The sequence below is a fragment of the Nerophis lumbriciformis genome, linkage group LG12 (genome assembly GCF_033978685.3).
Source record: "Nerophis lumbriciformis linkage group LG12, RoL_Nlum_v2.1, whole genome shotgun sequence".
Taxonomy (NCBI): Eukaryota; Metazoa; Chordata; class Actinopteri; order Syngnathiformes; family Syngnathidae; genus Nerophis; species Nerophis lumbriciformis.
The window spans coordinates 890,001-908,779 of record NC_084559.2 but is presented as its reverse complement, the minus strand read 5'-3'; the positions used below and the strand labels follow the sequence as shown (position 1 = coordinate 908,779).

The window sequence follows — 18,779 nt, the reverse complement described above, 5'->3', positions numbered from 1 at the left end:
GACAAAACGAAGACACAATATCACAATACAATATGACAAAACAAAGACACAATATGACAATACAATATGACAAAACGAAGACATATTATAATACAATATGAAACAAAACGAAGACACAATATGACAGTACAATATGACAAAACAAAGACACAATATGACAAAACAAAGACACAATATGACAATACAATATGACAATGCAATATGACAAAACGAAGACAATATGACAATACAATATGACAAAACAAAGACACAATATGACGATACAATATGACAAAATGAAGACACAATATGACAATACAATATGACAAAATGAAGACACAATATGACAATACAATATGACAAAACGAAGACACAATATGACAATACAATATGACAAAATGAAGACACAATATGACAATACAACATGACAAAACAAAGACACAATATGACAATACTATATGACAAAATGAAGACACAATATGACAATACAATATGAAACAAAACGAAGACACAATATGACAATACAATATGACAAAATGAGGACACAATATGACAATATTATATGACAAAATGAAGATACAATATGACAATACAATATGACAAAACAAAGACACAATATGACAATACAATATGACAAAACGAAGACACAACCTGACAATACAATATGACAAAACAAAGACACAATATGACAATACAATATGAAACAAAACGAAGACACAATATGACAGTAAAATATGACAAAACAAAGACACAATATGACAATACAATATGACAAAATGAAGATACAATATGACAATACAATATGACAAAACAAAGACACAATATGACAATACAATGTGACAAAACGAAGACACAATATGACAATACAATATGACAAAACAAAGACACAATATGACAATACAATATGAAACAAAACGAAGACACAATATGACAATACAATATGACAAAACAAAGACACAATATGACAATACAATATGACAAAACAAAGACACAATATGACAATACAATATGACAAAATGAAGATACAATATGACAATACAATATGACAAAACGAAGACACAATATGACAATACAATATGAAACAAAACGAAGACACAATATGACAATACAATATGACAAAACAAAGACACAATATGACAATACAATATGACAAAACAAAGACACAATATGACAATACAATATGACAAAACAAAGACACAATATGACAATACAATATGACAAAACGAAGACATAATATTATAATAAAATATGAAACAAAACGAAGACACAATATGAAAAAACGAAGACAATATGACAGTACAATATGACAAAACAAAGACACAATATGACAATACAATATGACAAAATGAAGATACAATATGACAAAACAAAGACACAATATGACAATACAATGTGACAAAACGAAGACACAATATGACAATACAATATGACAAAACAAAGACACAATATGACAATACAATATGAAACAAAACGAAGACACAATATGACAATACAATATGACAAAACAAAGACACAATATGACAATACAATATGACAAAACAAAGACACAATATGACAATACAATATGACAAAATGAAGATACAATATGACAATACAATATGACAAAACGAAGACACAATATGACAATACAACATGACAAAACAAAGACACAATATGACAATACAATATGACAAAACAAAGACACAATATGACAATACAATATGACAAAACGAAGACACAACCTGACAATACAATATGACAAAACAAAGACACAATATGACAATACAATATGAAACAAAACGAAGACACAATATGACAATACAATATGACAAAACAAAGACACAATATGACAATACAATATGACAAAATGAAGACACAATATGACAATACAATATGACAAAACAAAGACACAATATGACAATACAATATGACAAAATGAAGACACAATATGACAATACAATATGACAAAACGAAGACATAATATGACAAAACGAAGACACAATATGACAATACAATATGAAACAAAACGAAGACACAATATGACAATACAATATGACAAAACAAAGACACAATATGACAATACAATATGACAAAACGAAGACACAATATCACAATACAATATGACAAAACAAAGACACAATATGACAATACAATATGACAAAACGAAGACATATTATAATACAATATGAAACAAAACGAAGACACAATATGACAGTACAATATGACAAAACAAAGACACAATATGACAAAACAAAGACACAATATGACAATACAATATGACAATGCAATATGACAAAACGAAGACAATATGACAATACAATATGACAAAACAAAGACACAATATGACGATACAATATGACAAAATGAAGACACAATATGACAATACAATATGACAAAATGAAGACACAATATGACAATACAATATGACAAAACGAAGACACAATATGACAATACAATATGACAAAATGAAGACACAATATGACAATACAACATGACAAAACAAAGACACAATATGACAATACTATATGACAAAATGAAGACACAATATGACAATACAATATGAAACAAAACGAAGACACAATATGACAATACAATATGACAAAATGAGGACACAATATGACAATATTATATGACAAAATGAAGATACAATATGACAATACAATATGACAAAACAAAGACACAATATGACAATACAATATGACAAAACGAAGACACAACCTGACAATACAATATGACAAAACAAAGACACAATATGACAATACAATATGAAACAAAACGAAGACACAATATGACAGTAAAATATGACAAAACAAAGACACAATATGACAATACAATATGACAAAATGAAGATACAATATGACAATACAATATGACAAAACAAAGACACAATATGACAATACAATGTGACAAAACGAAGACACAATATGACAATACAATATGACAAAACAAAGACACAATATGACAATACAATATGAAACAAAACGAAGACACAATATGACAATACAATATGACAAAACAAAGACACAATATGACAATACAATATGACAAAACAAAGACACAATATGACAATACAATATGACAAAATGAAGATACAATATGACAATACAATATGACAAAACGAAGACACAATATGACAATACAATATGAAACAAAACGAAGACACAATATGACAATACAATATGACAAAACAAAGACACAATATGACAATACAATATGACAAAACAAAGACACAATATGACAATACAATATGACAAAACAAAGACACAATATGACAATACAATATGACAAAACGAAGACATAATATTATAATAAAATATGAAACAAAACGAAGACACAATATGAAAAAACGAAGACAATATGACAGTACAATATGACAAAACAAAGACACAATATGACAATACAATATGACAAAATGAAGATACAATATGACAAAACAAAGACACAATATGACAATACAATGTGACAAAACGAAGACACAATATGACAATACAATATGACAAAACAAAGACACAATATGACAATACAATATGAAACAAAACGAAGACACAATATGACAATACAATATGACAAAACAAAGACACAATATGACAATACAATATGACAAAACAAAGACACAATATGACAATACAATATGACAAAATGAAGATACAATATGACAATACAATATGACAAAACGAAGACACAATATGACAATACAATATGAAACAAAACGAAGACACAATATGACAATACAATATGACAAAACAAAGACACAATATGACAATACAATATGACAAAACAAAGACACAATATGACAATACAATATGACAAAACAAAGACACAATATGACAATACAATATGACAAAACGAAGACATAATATTATAATAAAATATGAAACAAAACGAAGACACAATATGAAAAAACGAAGACAATATGACAGTACAATATGACAAAACAAAGACACAATATGACAATACAATATGACAATACAATATGACAAAACGAAGACACAATGACATTACAATATGACAAAATGAAGATACAATATGACAAAACGAAGACACAATATGACAATACAATATGACAAAACAAAGACACAATATGACAATACAATATGACAAAACGAAGACACAATATGACAATACAATATGAAACAAAACGAAGACACAATATGACAGTAAAATATGACAAAACAAAGACAATATGACAATACAATATGACAAAACGAAGACATAATATGACAAAACGAAGACACAATATGACAATACAATATGAAACAAAACGAAGACACAATATGACAGTACAATATGACAAAACAAAGACACAATATGACAATACAATATGACAAAACGAAGACATATTATAATACAATATGACAAAACGAAGACACAATATGACAAAACGAAGACACAATATGACAATACAATATGACAAAATGAAGACACAATATGACGATACAATATGACAAAATGAAGACACAATATGACAATACAATATGACAAAACGAAGACACAATATGACAATACAATATGACAAAACGAAGACACAATATGACAATAAAACATGACAAAACAAAGACACAATATGACAATACAATATGACAAAACGAAGACACAATATGACAATACAATGTGACAAAACAAAGACACAATATGACAATACAATATGACAAAACGAAGACACAATATGACAATACAATATGACAAAATAATATGGCAAAATGAAGACACAATATGACAATACAATATGACAAAATGAAGACACAATATGACAATACAATATGACAATACAATGTGACAAAACGAAGACACAATATGACAAAACGAAGACACAATATGGCAATACAATATGATAAAACAAAGACACAATATGACAATACTATATGACAAAATGAAGATACAATGTGACAATACAATATGACAAAACGAAGACACAATATGACAAAACAAAGACACAATATGACAAAACGAAGACACAATATTTTTGAAATCTTAAATGAAACAACACTGTACTGTTTTTTTATTGCTTTGTGCTATGTTTAACCAGGGGTCTCAGACACACTGCCCACACCTTTATGTGGAATTTGAAAGCTGGTGCGGCACGCGGGTTTTAAATGGATGGCGCTTCTCAGCGTCATGCGTGCCATGATGGTACAACACATAGCACCTACTACAATCAGCGTGCCTGATCAGCCACATGTTGTATGGGGCTTCCGCTTACTCACTTAGGCAACAGCAAGGCATACTTGCTCAACAACCACACAGGTTACACTGACGGTGGCGGTATAAAAAAAAAAAAACTTTAACACTCTTACTAATAATGCGCCACACTGTGAACCCACACGAAACAAGAATGACAAACAAATTTCGGGAGAACATCTGCACCGTAACACAACATAAACACAACAGGACAAATACCCAGCATCCCATGCAGCCCTAACTCAAAGGGGGGGGGGGGGTTGATGTGTGAAGGAGCAGGGTTGGGGGTGGGGGCGGGGTTTGGTGGTAGCAGGAGTGTATAATGTAGCCCGGAAGAGTCAGGGCTGCATGGGATTCTGGGTATTTGTCCTGTTGTGTTTATGTTGTGTTACGGTGCAGATGTTCTCCCGAAACGTGTTTGTCATTCTTGTTTGGTTTTGGTTCAAAGTGTGGCGCATTATTAGTAAGAGTGTTAAAGTTGTTTTACATGACCACCGTCAGTGTAACCTGTGTGGCTGTTGACCAAGTATGCCTTGCTGTCACGTACATGTGCAATCAGAAGATGTATATTATATAACAATTGTTGGGCTGGCACGCTGTAAATACAGATTGTAGAGAGCGCCAAATGTACCATCATGGCACGCCCTTATTATAGCTGTAAGGGTGAAAATCGGCGAATATTAATCCCGGGAGTTTTCTGCGAGAGCTGCAACATAACATACATAAGTAACAAACAGCATAATAACAACAAAGCAAGGAAGGCACACACTACATACACAAAGCCTAACCAGGCGTTTTTTTCTCTCAAGGAATTGTGAAATAAAATCATGTCTGAAGCCCAGAACACTCTACACATTTCCCCAGTTTTAGTTTAGAGATAAAGAAAAGATTGACCTGGCCCACTAGCATCCCTCTTTATGTTTGTGAACTTTATAGTCTATACATTTAGAGTGCGTTTTTAGCTTTCAGACATTGTGAGATTTTGTATTAGTGTTCCTAAAAATATACATTTGTTCCTCTAAATTTGGCCCCCAAGGCTAAAGAATTGCCCAAAAGGATCTTAGACAGGTAATAAAGTAGTGAAGTTTTATTGACTACTTGTAAAGCAAACAACTTCTTGACATACAGGAAGAGAATCCCCACCATCAAAAGGTCATCAATGCGACAAAAAGAAGCAATGGTTGTAAGTTTCAGGTGCATTTTTTTGCAACGTTTTTACACATTCAGAAACATTTCCCGTGAGCAGAGTTGTCACCTGAGAGCACACACCAACCAACCAACCAACCAACCAACCAACCAACCAACCAACACGTTGACGGCACAATCTCAGCAAAGTTGTTTGTGCTCTCTGAGAAAGGTCGGCTTCACCAAAAAGTTACATTCAGAACGACTAAAAAGTACGTCAACGTTGAATTCATCAAAATTCTACAGAGCCCCTAAGGGACATGGGGGGAAAACATTTTTTATAATTTTTTTTTTTTAGACATGTATCTCGTGCGCATGAGAAACTTTCTCGTGCGCACAATAAACTTTTTATAAAGTTATAAAAAAATAAAAAAATGTAATTATAATTTTTTTTTTAGACATGTATCTCGTGCGCACGAGAAACTTTTTATAAAGTTATGAAAAAATGTTTTTTTAATTATAATTATTTTTTAGACATGTATCTCGTGCGCACGAAAAACTTTTTATAAAGTTATAAAAAAAAAAAATTTAAATTTGTAATTGTTTTTTTAGACATGTATCTCGTGCGCACGAGAAACTTTTTATAAAGTTATAAAAAAAAAAAATGTAATAAATTTTTTTTTAGACATGTATCTCGTGCGCACGAAACTTTTTATAAAGTTATAAAAAAAAAAAATTTAATTATAATTTTTTTTTTTTAGACATGTATCTCGTGCGCACGAAAAACTTTTTTATAAAGTTATAAAAAAAAAAATTTAAATTTGTAATTTTTTTTTAGACATGTATCTCGTGCGCACAAATTTTTTTTAATAAATTTATAAAAAAAAATTTTTAAATTTGTAATTTTTTTTTTAGACATGTATCTCGTGCGCACGAGAAACTTTTCATAAAGTTATAAAAAAAAAATTGTTTAATTATTTTTTTTTAGACATGTATCTCGTGCGCACGAAAAACTTTTTATAAAGTTATAAAAAAAAAATTTAATTTGTAATTTTTTTTTTAGACATGTATCTCGTGCGCACGAGAAACATTTTATAAAGTTATAAAAAAAAAAAAAAATTTATTATAATTTTTTTTTTTAATTATCATTTTTTTTTTAGACATGTATCTCGTGCGCACGAAAAACTTTTTTATAAAGTTATAAAAAAAAAATTTAAATTTGTAATTTTTTTTTAGACATGTATCTCGTGCGCACAATTTTTTTTAAATAAATTTATAAAAAAAAATTTTTAAATTTGTAATTTTTTTTTTAGACATGTATCTCGTGCGCACGAGAAACTTTTCATAAAGTTATAAAAAAAAAATTGTTTAATTATTATTTTTTTTTAGACATGTATCTCGTGCGCACGAAAAACTTTTTATAAAGTTATAAAAAAAAAATTGTTTAATTATTTTTTTTTTTTAGACATGTATCTCGTGCGCACGAGAAACATTTTATAAAGTTATAAAAAAAAAAAAAATTTATTATAATTTTTTTTTTTAATTATAATTTTTTTTTAGACGTGTATCTCGTGCGCACGAAACTTTTTATATAGTTATAAAAAAAAATAATTATAATTTTTTTTTTTAGACATGTATCTCGTGCGCACGAGAAACTTTTTATAAAGTTATAAAAAAAAAAATTTTAATTTGTAATTTTTTTTTCAGACATGTATCTCGTGCGCACGAGTTTCTCCTGTGCACGAGATACATGTCTAAAAAATAAATAAAAAATTTAAAAAAATTTTTTTAATTTTTTTATAACTTTAAAAAGTTTCTCGTGCGCACGAGAAAGTTTTTACAAAGTTATACATTTTTTTTAAAAGAAAATAGGTTTTTTTTAGCCAAAAAAAAATGTAAATGTTTTTTGAGAGTTTTTCTTGCGCACGAGATACATGTCTGAAAAAAAAAAAAAAAAGTATAATTCATTAAAAGTTTCTGGTGCGCACAAGATACATGTCTAAAAAATAAATTAAAAATAAAACAAAAAATTTACATTTTTTTTATAACTTTATAAAGTTTCTCGTGCGCACGAGAAAGTTTTTACAAAGTTATACTTTTTTTTTTAAAAGAAAATAGGTTTTTTTTAGACAAAAAAAAATGTAATACTTTTTTTAAATTTTTTTTTTAGACATGAGAGTTTTTCTTGCGCACGAGATACATGTCTAAAAAAAAAAGTATTTTTATAATTCATTAAAAGTTTCTGGTGCGCACAAGATACATGTCTAAAAAATAAATTAAAAATTAAAAAAAAAAAATACATTTTTTTTTATAACTTTATAAAGTTTCTCGTGCGCACGAGAACATTTTTACAAAGTTATACATTTTTTTAAAAAGAACATAGGTTTTTTTTTAGACAAACAAAAATGTAATCTTTTTTTTTTTTTTAGACATGAGAGTTTTTCTTGCGCACGAGATACATGTCTAAAAAAAAAAAAATTATAATTCATTAAAAGTTTCTGGTGCGCACAAGATACATGTCTAAAAAATAAATTAAAAATTAAAAAAAAAATTTACATTTTTTTATAACTTTATAAAGTTTCTCGTGCGCACGAGAACATTTTTACAAAGATATATTTAAAAAAAAAGAAAATAGGTTTTTTTTAGCCAAAAAAAATGTAATCTTTTTTTTTTTTTTTAGACATGAGAGTTTTTCTTGCGCACGAGATACATGTCTAAAAAAAAAAAAAAATTTTATAATTCATTAAAAGTTTCTGGTGCGCACAAGATACATGTCTAAATTTTTTTTTTTTTTTAATTAAAAAAAAATTATTAAAAAAATATTCCCCCCATGTCCCTTTAGGGGCTCCGTAAAATTCAACGTTAGTCTTCAGATGTTTTTTTTTTTAGTGTGACCAAAATAATCCTTCAGTTCAGGAAAATTAAGGCAAATTCTGAACTGAGGAAATGCAGGAAATGGCAGTCGGTTTAACACCTTTTTGATTTAAAAAAACAAACATTTGTGCTACTGACCAACATACAAAAAAATAAATTTTAAGGATATGTTGAAGTCACACTGAAACATTTCTGTCAAGTGTGAATATCCAAACATGTTGACTTGGGTTATGATACACACTCGTCACAAATAACATCACCTTAAATCCGCACCAGTTAACTACACACATTTACATATGCTGATTTTTTATTTTGAATCCGTATTATTCCAGTCTGTAAAGTCAGGCTTGGTAGTGGACTTATTGAAGTCAGATGGAGGGCTCGTTCAAGTGCTTGAGGAGGATACGTTGCAGGTAGCTGGCGTTGGCGGGGCTGAAGCGGCTCGGGCTGAAGTCCGGCGAGGCCGAGTGGCAGGCGGGACCGAAGCGGGCCGAGGGAGACATGGGGGGGCCGCTCGCCGCCGCCGAGGAGGAGCCCGGAGTCTGATGTTGCATCGCCAGGCCCGGTCTTCCCACCGCGGGGCTCGGCCAGCTGGACACACGTCAACATCAAGACAGTTCACAAATTACATTTTCTCTCGGTTACTGTATTTTCCGGAGTATAAGTCGCACCGGCCGAAAATGCATAATAAAGAAGGAAAAAAACATATATAAGTCGCACTGGAGTATAAGTCGCATTTTTGGGGGAAATGTATTTGATAAAAGCCAACAGCAAGAATAGACATTTGAAAGGCAATTTAAAATTAAAGCTGCAAGCAGCATTGGTCGGGCCCGTGTATTTGGCAGGTGCTAGTCCTAAGTGTCCCAATACTTTTGTCTACTTTTTAGTCTGAAGTGTCCCAAGACTTTTGTCTAGTGTACCTACCTTGTCTGCATTGTGTGGGCACGTTGGTGCTTCCTGCTTTTAAGCAGCCATCTTAAAAAAACAGCAGCGCAGCGGGTCTTTGAAGGGTCATAAAATCAAAACCGGAGCAGTTAGGAAAAAAAAGCGCTTCTGTCATTGTAATCACAAGGGTTCAATCTCTCTCCTGTGTTAGTTTGAAGGCGAAACGACAAACGCGCTCAGAGGAGTTCGTTTTTGAAGGAAGGTGACCGGTTTTTACAAAAAATTTGTTTTGACGGGGGAATAGCAAACTTCCTGTTGATTTTTGCTGGGGGTTGTCAATTTATGAAATGTAGGTCTAAGTGAGACCTACATAGAGGTTTTTGTTTCATGTCTCTCCGACCTTCCCAGGGAGAGTCACAGGCAGTTTTGTCAGTTTTTTCATCCGAGGAGCAGTTTTTTGTGCGTTTCATAAAAAAATTGCGCTAGAGCACAATTTTGAGATTTGGGGTTAGTTTTTTTTGTTAGATCACAATTTTTGCCAGTCCTGATGTGTGCGTTCAGTTCGGTGAGTTTTGAAGCATGTTAAGGGGGTCAAATTACATCTCAAATAGGCAAAAGTGACTGTTTTTAGTACTTTTTTGTCTTGAAGGGGGAATTGCCAACTTCCTGTTGATTTTAGCCCGAGAATGTACCATTATGAAAGTTAGGTCTGAGTCAGACCTACATAGAGGTTTTTGTTTCATAATAATAATAATAATAATAACAAATTTATATAGCGCTTTTCTAAGTACCCAAAGTCGCTTTACATCTAGAACCCATCAATCATTCACACCTGGTGGTGGTAAGCTACTTTCATAGCACAGCTGCCCTGGGGTAGACTGACAGAAGCGTGGCTGCAATTTGCGCCAACGGCCCCTCCGACCACCACCTGTCATTCATCATTCAATTCACCGGTGTGAGTGGCACCGGGGGCAAAGGGTGAAGTGTCCCGCCCAAGGACACAACGGCAGCGATTTTTTGGATGGTAAGAGGCGGGGAGCGAACCTGCAACCCTCAGGTTTCTGGCACGGTTGCTCTACCCACTACGCCATGTCTCTCCGACCTTCCTAGTGGGAGTTACAGGCAGTCTAGTTTTTTTTTTCGTAGGGGGCGCTAGAGCGCAATTTTGAGTTTTGTGGTTTGGTTTTTTTTTTAAAAAGGCAATTTTCGCAGGTCCTGATGTGTGGATCAAATATGGTGAGTTTTGAAGCATGTTAAGTGGGTCAAATCACAGTTTAAAGTGGCGGCAGAAGAATAAAGAATAAAACCTTACAAATTCAATAGGTCCTTATGTCCCATTGCATAAGGACTCCCTTTGGGAGTCCTTATGCAATGGGCCATGCGGGCCCTAATAAATCAAGAATAGTGAACAACTGGCTGAATAAGTGTACGTTATATGAGGCATAAATAACCAACTGGTATGTTAACGTAACATATTATGGTAAGAGTCATTCAAATAACTATAACATATAGAACATGTACCCCGCCTTCCGCCCGATTGTAGCTGAGATAGGCTCCAGCGCCCCCCGCGACCCCAAAGGGAATAAGCGGTAGAAAATGGATGGATGGATATAGAACATGCTATACGTTTACCAAACAATCTGTCACTCCTAATCGCTAAATCCCATGAAATCTTATACGTCTAGTCTCTTACGTGAATGAGATCAATAATATTATTTGATATTTTACGCTAATGTGGTAATAATTTCACGCATAAGTCGCTCCTGAGTAAACTATGAAAAAAACTGCGACTTATAGTCCGAAAAATATGGTATTTTTTGTATTTACCCTCCAATTTTCAACATCCTGAGACCCAACAAAAGAGCGTTATTTGTGGCAGGACCTTGTGACTACTAGGGTTGTACCGTATTAGTATATTACCGCGATACTAATGATTCATATTCGGAACTATACCGCCTCTAAAAAGTACCCAGTCTTTATATTATGTTTATAAAGTCAGTAAATACAAACCCCGTTTCCATGAGTTGGGAAATTGTGTAAATATAAACGGAATACAATGATTTGCAAATCATTTTCAACCCATATTCAGTTGAATATGCTACAAAGACAACATATTTGATGTTCAAACTCATAAAAAAATTTTTTTTTGCAAATAATCATTAACTTTAGAATTTGAAGCCAGCAACACGTGACAAAGAAGTTGGGGAAAGGTGGCAATAAATGCTGATAAAGTTGAGGAATGCTCATCAAACACTTATTTGGAACATCCCACAGGTGTGCAGGCTAATTGGGAACAGGTGGGTGCCATGATTGGGTATAAAAGTAGATTCCATGAAATGCTCAGTCATTCACAAACAAGGATGGGGCGAAGGTCGCCACTTTGTCAACAAATGCGTGAGCAAATTGTTGAACAGTTTAAGAAAAACCTTTCTCAACCAGCTATTGCAAGGAATTTAGGGATTTCACCATCTACGCTCCGTAATATCATCAAAGGGTTCAGAGAATGTGGAGAAATCACTGCACGTAAGCAGCTAAGCCCGTGACCTTCGATCCCTCAGGCTGTACTGCATCAACAAGCGACATCAGTGTGTAAAGGATATCACCACATGGGCTCAGGAACACTTCAGAAACCCACTGTCAGTAACTACAGTTGGTCGCTACATCTGTAAGTGCAAGTTAAAACTCTCCTATGCAAAGTGAAAAATCAACAACACCCAGAAACGCCGTCGGCTTCGCTGGGCCTGAGCTCATCTAAGATGGACTGATACAAAGTGGAAAAGGGTTCTGTGGTCTGACGAGTCCACATTTCAAATTGTTTTTGGAAACTGTGGACGTCGTGTCCTCCGGACCAAAGAGGAAAAGAACCATCCGGATTGTTATAGGCGCAAAGTGGAAAAGCCAGCATGTGTGATGGTATGGGGGTGTATTAGTGCCCAAGACATGGGTAACTTACACATCTGAGAAGGCACCATTAATGCTGAAAGGTACATACAGGTTTTGTTGCCATCCAAGCAACGTTACCATGGACGCCCCTGCTTATTTCAGCAAGACAATGCCAAGCCACGTGTTACATCAACGTGGCTTCATAGTAAAAGAGTGCGGGTACTAGACTGGCCCGCCTGCAGTCCAGACCTGTCTCCCATTGAAAATGTGTGGCGCATTATGAAGCCTAAAATAGCACAACGGAGACCCCCGGACTGTTGAACAACTTAAGCTGTACATCAAGCAAGAATGGGAAAGAATTCCACCTGAGAAGCTTCAAAAATGTGTCTCCTCAGTTCCCAAACCTTTACTGAGTGTTGTTAAAAGGAAAGGCCATGTAACACAGTGGTGAACATGCCCTTTCCCAACTACTTTGGCACGTGTTGCAGCCATGAAATTCTAAGTTAATGATTATTTGCAAAAAAAAATAAAGTTTATGAGTTTGAACATCAAATATGTTGTCTTTGTAGCATATTCAACTGAATATGGGTTGAAAAAAATCATTGTATTCCGTTTATATTTACATCTAGCACAATTTCCCAACTTATATGGAAACGGGGTTTGTAGAAGGCAAACATACTGACCTTTGCATGTCTGAGGCAGAGAAGGACTTTATTGTGCTCATCCACTTGTGAATGCTGGGATATGTTTGAGACTCCACCTCCACACCTTCCATGGCCGACAACACCTGCCTGTCCAACTTGCTCGGAGACGCTCTGTGGGAATTCCAAAATAGGGTAGGATTGGACTTTATTGTCATTGCACAAGTACAACAAAACTGTTTTCAGCACAAACATGTTCAAGATTAGACAAACAAACAGTGTACAGGGTTACAGAACAGGAACGCTGGCCCCGTAAAAGGTGGGAAAAAAGGTAAAACGCTGGGGAAGAAGAGGAGTAAAAAAAATACAATCTAGACTGGGCTCCTAAGGGGGCCTAGTCTGGAGTGGGAAAAAACCTCCATGCCATGCACACATAAACATGTTACATTTAATCACGACAACTCGCAACATAGGGGGGAGGGGAGTTGGGGCCCTGGAGGTCGACTGCTGCTATGAAGCGCTGCCAGCCGTCCATCACCCCGAGGGGAATTAAGCGGTGGTGAAAGCGTGGGGTGGGGGAGGACAGCGCAAAGAAAGAGACTTCAAAAAAGTGCAGACAAGACAAAACAAAACAAAAAGAGCAAGCCAGTGTTTCCCACACATTCATTTATTTGTGGCGGCCCGCCACGAAAGAATTACGTCCGCCACAAATGGATTTTTCAGCTTTTGACTCGCTCGACTGCTCATAAAAGCAATGGGACTCTGTCTGTGAATGTACCTTGTAGTTACAACTCCGGTGCAGTGGTGGCGGTAGCCTACTATGCATTGTAACTCCGCCAATAGCACTTCATTCACCTGGTGGGCCAGAAGAAGAAGAAGAAAAAGAAGAAGAGGGACGGACGGACGGGATCAAAATACGAGGGTAATATAGGTAGATAGGTTATAGCTGCATCGCTCGCGGCTCGTCATATATTTAACGTTAATCCGCGATTTCACCGAGCGTTTCACTGACGGTGAGCAGCCTGACGCTGCTTCATTAACACCGCCGCTGTTTGACTCGGGGGCCGGGGCAGACGCACGTAGTAACAGTCACGTGTTTTCATACCGACGAGCTAACGTGTCCAGGTTATAACCCTGTTGTCAATAAACACACGTGGAGACGATGCTTCAGATACTACATTAATACTCAAGCTAAAATGTCCACTGTCCACTGCAGCATGTGAATGCAATGAAAATAATAAAATGTGAGCCAACCAGCTGTTAAAATGTTGTCCAGGTTAATGTTTTGGCCATTAAAGGCCCTTCATTTCAAGATTTCAACTGTGATCGGGCTTTAAACAGGTGGCTGACCTGTTCAGATGGGTGTAACTGCTACTGGTCAAATAATGTGAAATAGCATTTAATTTTACATGTATGCAATGCCATTTAAATGTAATTATAGATAATAATAATAATAATAATAATAATAATAATAAATACTGTGTAGTGTTGTAAATAGTCAATGGGAAGGATTTTAGTAAGATATAAGCCATGAGCACTACACAGCCAGAAAAAAACCTAGGCAGGACAAGTAAAAATATTGGGGCAAGTAGATTTGAGAAGTCAGGCAAGTAGAAAAAAAACCTTAACGTGGAACCCTGCATGTGTTGAGCTGCTGCCGCTTAAGGTTAGACGGCACTGTACATAGAGCGCTTCTGCTCGTTAGTAATAAATTCTAATGTTGGATGTTCACTCCTTCACACAGATGAGTATAGAAAATTATTTTCAACGGCCGAAAAGGGCTCGACTTGGAGAGGAGGTAGGCCTACAGTCCGGACCACAGGTGCGACCTGTTCAGCAGCAGCAGGAGGAGGAGGAGGAGGTTGACTGACTGTGGCAGGACACCTCTGCCTCTGTTTCACTTCATGTTGCTGGTAAATAATATGGTTGTAGTAGTAGGCTAAAGTTAAATTATTTAGTATTCACTAATTAAAGGGGCAGAGCTTTAAGAGACATTTTAGCTTTTATATTTTATAAGATATATTTTTTGTAAGAACCACAATTAATAAATATATTTCAGTGAATCACTAATTGTTCAAATCTGTATATAAATATGTACATAAAATGTTGTAATTATATTCCAACTCCGCGTTCTTCTTTGTCATCGCCGCTGCCGCCGCCACCCCCCGACCACACCACCACAAATAGATGCCTGTCCTGTGGGAAACACTGCAAGCAGGGAGAAGAAGGGAGCGGAAAAAAATGCGACTGCCCTCACCAGAGGCAAGACAGAATTAGTCTCTCTGACGACAAAACCAAATTGACAAGCGTGGTACTCACCCCATGATGAAGAGTCCTTTCCGGACGTGAGGCGGGGTCCTCGGCAGGAACTCATGGGAGTTGTCCAAGGACTTGTAAGAAGACGTCGAAGACCCCGAGCTGCTCAGGTCCCTCCCCCCGTGGTCCCACGATTTCGATCTGGCGCAGACGTTCCGCACCCCTGAAGTGGCCCCCCTTGTCCTGCTCATTGTATCCGAGCTTCCGTCCTCCGCCTGGAAGAACTCCTCTGAGCTGCTGCTGCTGCTGTGCCGCTCCTCCGCACCTCCTCCTCCCTCCAGGACCTCCCTGCTGGGGCTGCCGTGACCAAGAGACAGCCCCTTCAGACCACAGCTCAGGTCGGCGCTGAAGGCGGCGTCGGTGTGGTCCGAGGGTTCTTGCAGCGACATGCGCTCGAACTCCATCATGAGGTTGGAGACGGGCGACAGCAGGCCGCAGGAAGACTGGGAGCTTTGAGGAAACATCTCTTCGCCGTTGAACGTCCGCTCTCTCGAGGAGGCGCACACCTCGTTTTGGCAGACGACGCCGGGAGACAGGAGGCCGTGGTCGCAGCAGCACAGCGGGTCCCGCTCGGCCGCGGTCTCGATCAGGTCGGCCCCCCGGTACTGCAGCGCCATGGGCATGATGCGGAAGTCGTGACCTCCCGCCGCTCCCAAAAGGCTGTCGTTGGAGGCGGCGGAGGAGGTGATGCTGGTGAGCGCCGCGTTCTGCCGGTTCTTGATTTCCTCAAGGCTGATGTCCTCGCCTTCATCCAGGAAGGCACCGACGGAGATGGAGTTGCAGAACTTCTTGGGCTTGCCTGCAACCAGGGATTTAAAAAATCATGCAAGGTCGTCACTTCACTGCAAAACGTCAGTGTTCGAAAACAAGGAAAAAAATGAGGGGTATTTTACTTGAACTAAGCAAAATTATCTGTCAATAGAACAAGAAAATTTGGCTTGTCAAGACTTTCCAAAACAAGTAAAATTAGCTAACCTCAATGAACCCAAAAATACCTTAAAATAAGTATATTCTCACTAATAACAAGTGCACTTTTCTTGGTAGAAAATTAAAAAAAAGAGACATTTTTGCTCAATATGTTGAAAAATATTCTTAAATGAAGTAAATGCCATACTTGCCAACCTTGAGACCTCCGATTTCGGGAGGTGGGGGGTGGGGCGGGGGCGTGGTTGGGGGCGGGGCTAAGAGGGGGGGGGAGTATATTTACAGGTAGAATTCACCAAGTCAAGTATTTCATATATATATATATATATATATATATATATATATATATATATATATTAGAGATGCGCGGATAGGCAATTATTTCATTCGCAACCGCATCAGAAAGTCGTCAACCATCCGCAATCCACCCGATCTAACATTTGATCAGAACCGCACCCGCCCGCACCCGCTCGTTGTTATATATCTAATATAGACGATGCAAGGCATTAGTGAGGTTATAAAGCTTTTGCCTGTTAAAGAAAGGAGACTGATCCAATGCAGCACAGACATTCGCGTGCCACGCTGTCACGACCCAGACGCACACCAGTGCGCAATCATATGGGAGCCGCGCTGAGCGCACCTCCAAGCGCGTCTCGCTGCCGGCGACGGCCGGGTATGGGCCCGACGCTCCAGCGCCATCCATTTTCAGGGCTAGTTGATTCGGCAGGTGGGTTGTTACACACTCCTTAGCGGGTTCCAACTTCCATGGCCACCGTCCTAGCTGCTGTCTATATCAACCAGGGTGAGCCCCACCCCTTTCGTGAGCGCACTGCGCGCGGAGTGACCCCTGTTACGCGCCCCCGGCAACAGGGGTTGCGGGCAGGTAAGCTGCGCGGGCGGAGCGTGCGGAGTGACCCCTGTTACGAGCCCCCGGCCACGGGGGTGGCGGGCAGGTAAGCTGCTTACCTGCTGCGCGTGACGCCGGCCGCGGCGAAGGCGGACGAGGCGGGGTGTCGGTGCGGTGGGCGCGGTGGTGACCCTGGACGTGCGTCGGGCCCTTCTCGCGGATCGCCTCAGCTACGGCTCCCGGTGGGGCCCTCTCGGGGGAAAGGGCCTCGGTCCCGGACCCCGGCGAGGCGTCCCTTCTCCGCTCCGTAAAAGTGTCCATCTCTTTTTTTTTCTTCTTCTGTTGTGGCATATGCTGCAGGTGCCTGCTCGTTTTTCGTATGTGGGTAACAACATTTAACTATGTATATATATTTCCGAATTGGTTTAACTGCCACCCGCCTGAATCTATTTAAAATCTAATTTTTTTTTAACCACCCGACCCGACCCGACCCGCGGATAAAATCTAATTTTTTTAAATTTCATCCGCCCGATTCCGCGGTTGTGCCCGCAAACCGCGCATCTCTAATATATATATATATATATATAAGAAATACTTGACTTTTGGTGAATTCTAGCTATATATATATATTTATTTTATTATATATATATATATATATATATATATAAATACATATATATATATATAAAATAAATACTTGAATTTCAGTGTTCATTTATTTACACATATACACACACACAACACTCATCTACTCATTGTTGAGTTAAGGGTTGAATTGTCCATCCTTGTTCTATTCTCTGTCACTATTTTTCTAACCATGCTGAACACCCTTTCGCAGGTACCCAGAAAGGTTTCGAGTACCACCAAAAAAACGGAATCTCTGAAGACAGTATAAAAATCTGTGTTAAAGGTGTACAAATACTGTTTGTATAATAAGCATGTTATTTTTTTACAAATGAGGGTTAAGAGTTCAGTACTAAAAAAAAAAAAGAAAAGAATGTGGCTTAAGTACAGTTTTTTAATTGAGCTGCTGCATTTTTTGGTTGGGTTGTTTATTTATTTTGAGTAACTTCTATACATTTCTAAAAGGGTAGTAATGTAATAGTGATCTATGTTTGTCTGTTGCCATCTCCTGGTGAATGTTGGCT

General features: G+C 36.9%; 1 protein-coding gene across 2 annotated transcripts in view; it reads right to left on the bottom strand.

Annotated features, from left to right (window-relative positions):
* Positions 1-9,090: 9,090 nt before the first annotated feature.
* LOC133623010 (ankyrin repeat and LEM domain-containing protein 2) overlaps positions 9,091-18,779 on the bottom strand; it is a 57,113-nt gene continuing 47,424 nt past the window's right edge. For both annotated transcript variants that reach the window (XM_061985902.2, XM_061985903.2), the window contains exons 11-13: positions 15,864-16,659; positions 13,587-13,718; positions 9,091-9,726 (exon numbers count right to left, since the gene is read on the bottom strand). In XM_061985902.2, the coding sequence (XP_061841886.1) occupies positions 9,504-9,726; positions 13,587-13,718; positions 15,864-16,659 (1,151 nt within the window). In that variant the 3' untranslated portion in view covers positions 9,091-9,503. The remainder of the gene's footprint in view (positions 9,727-13,586; positions 13,719-15,863; positions 16,660-18,779) is intronic.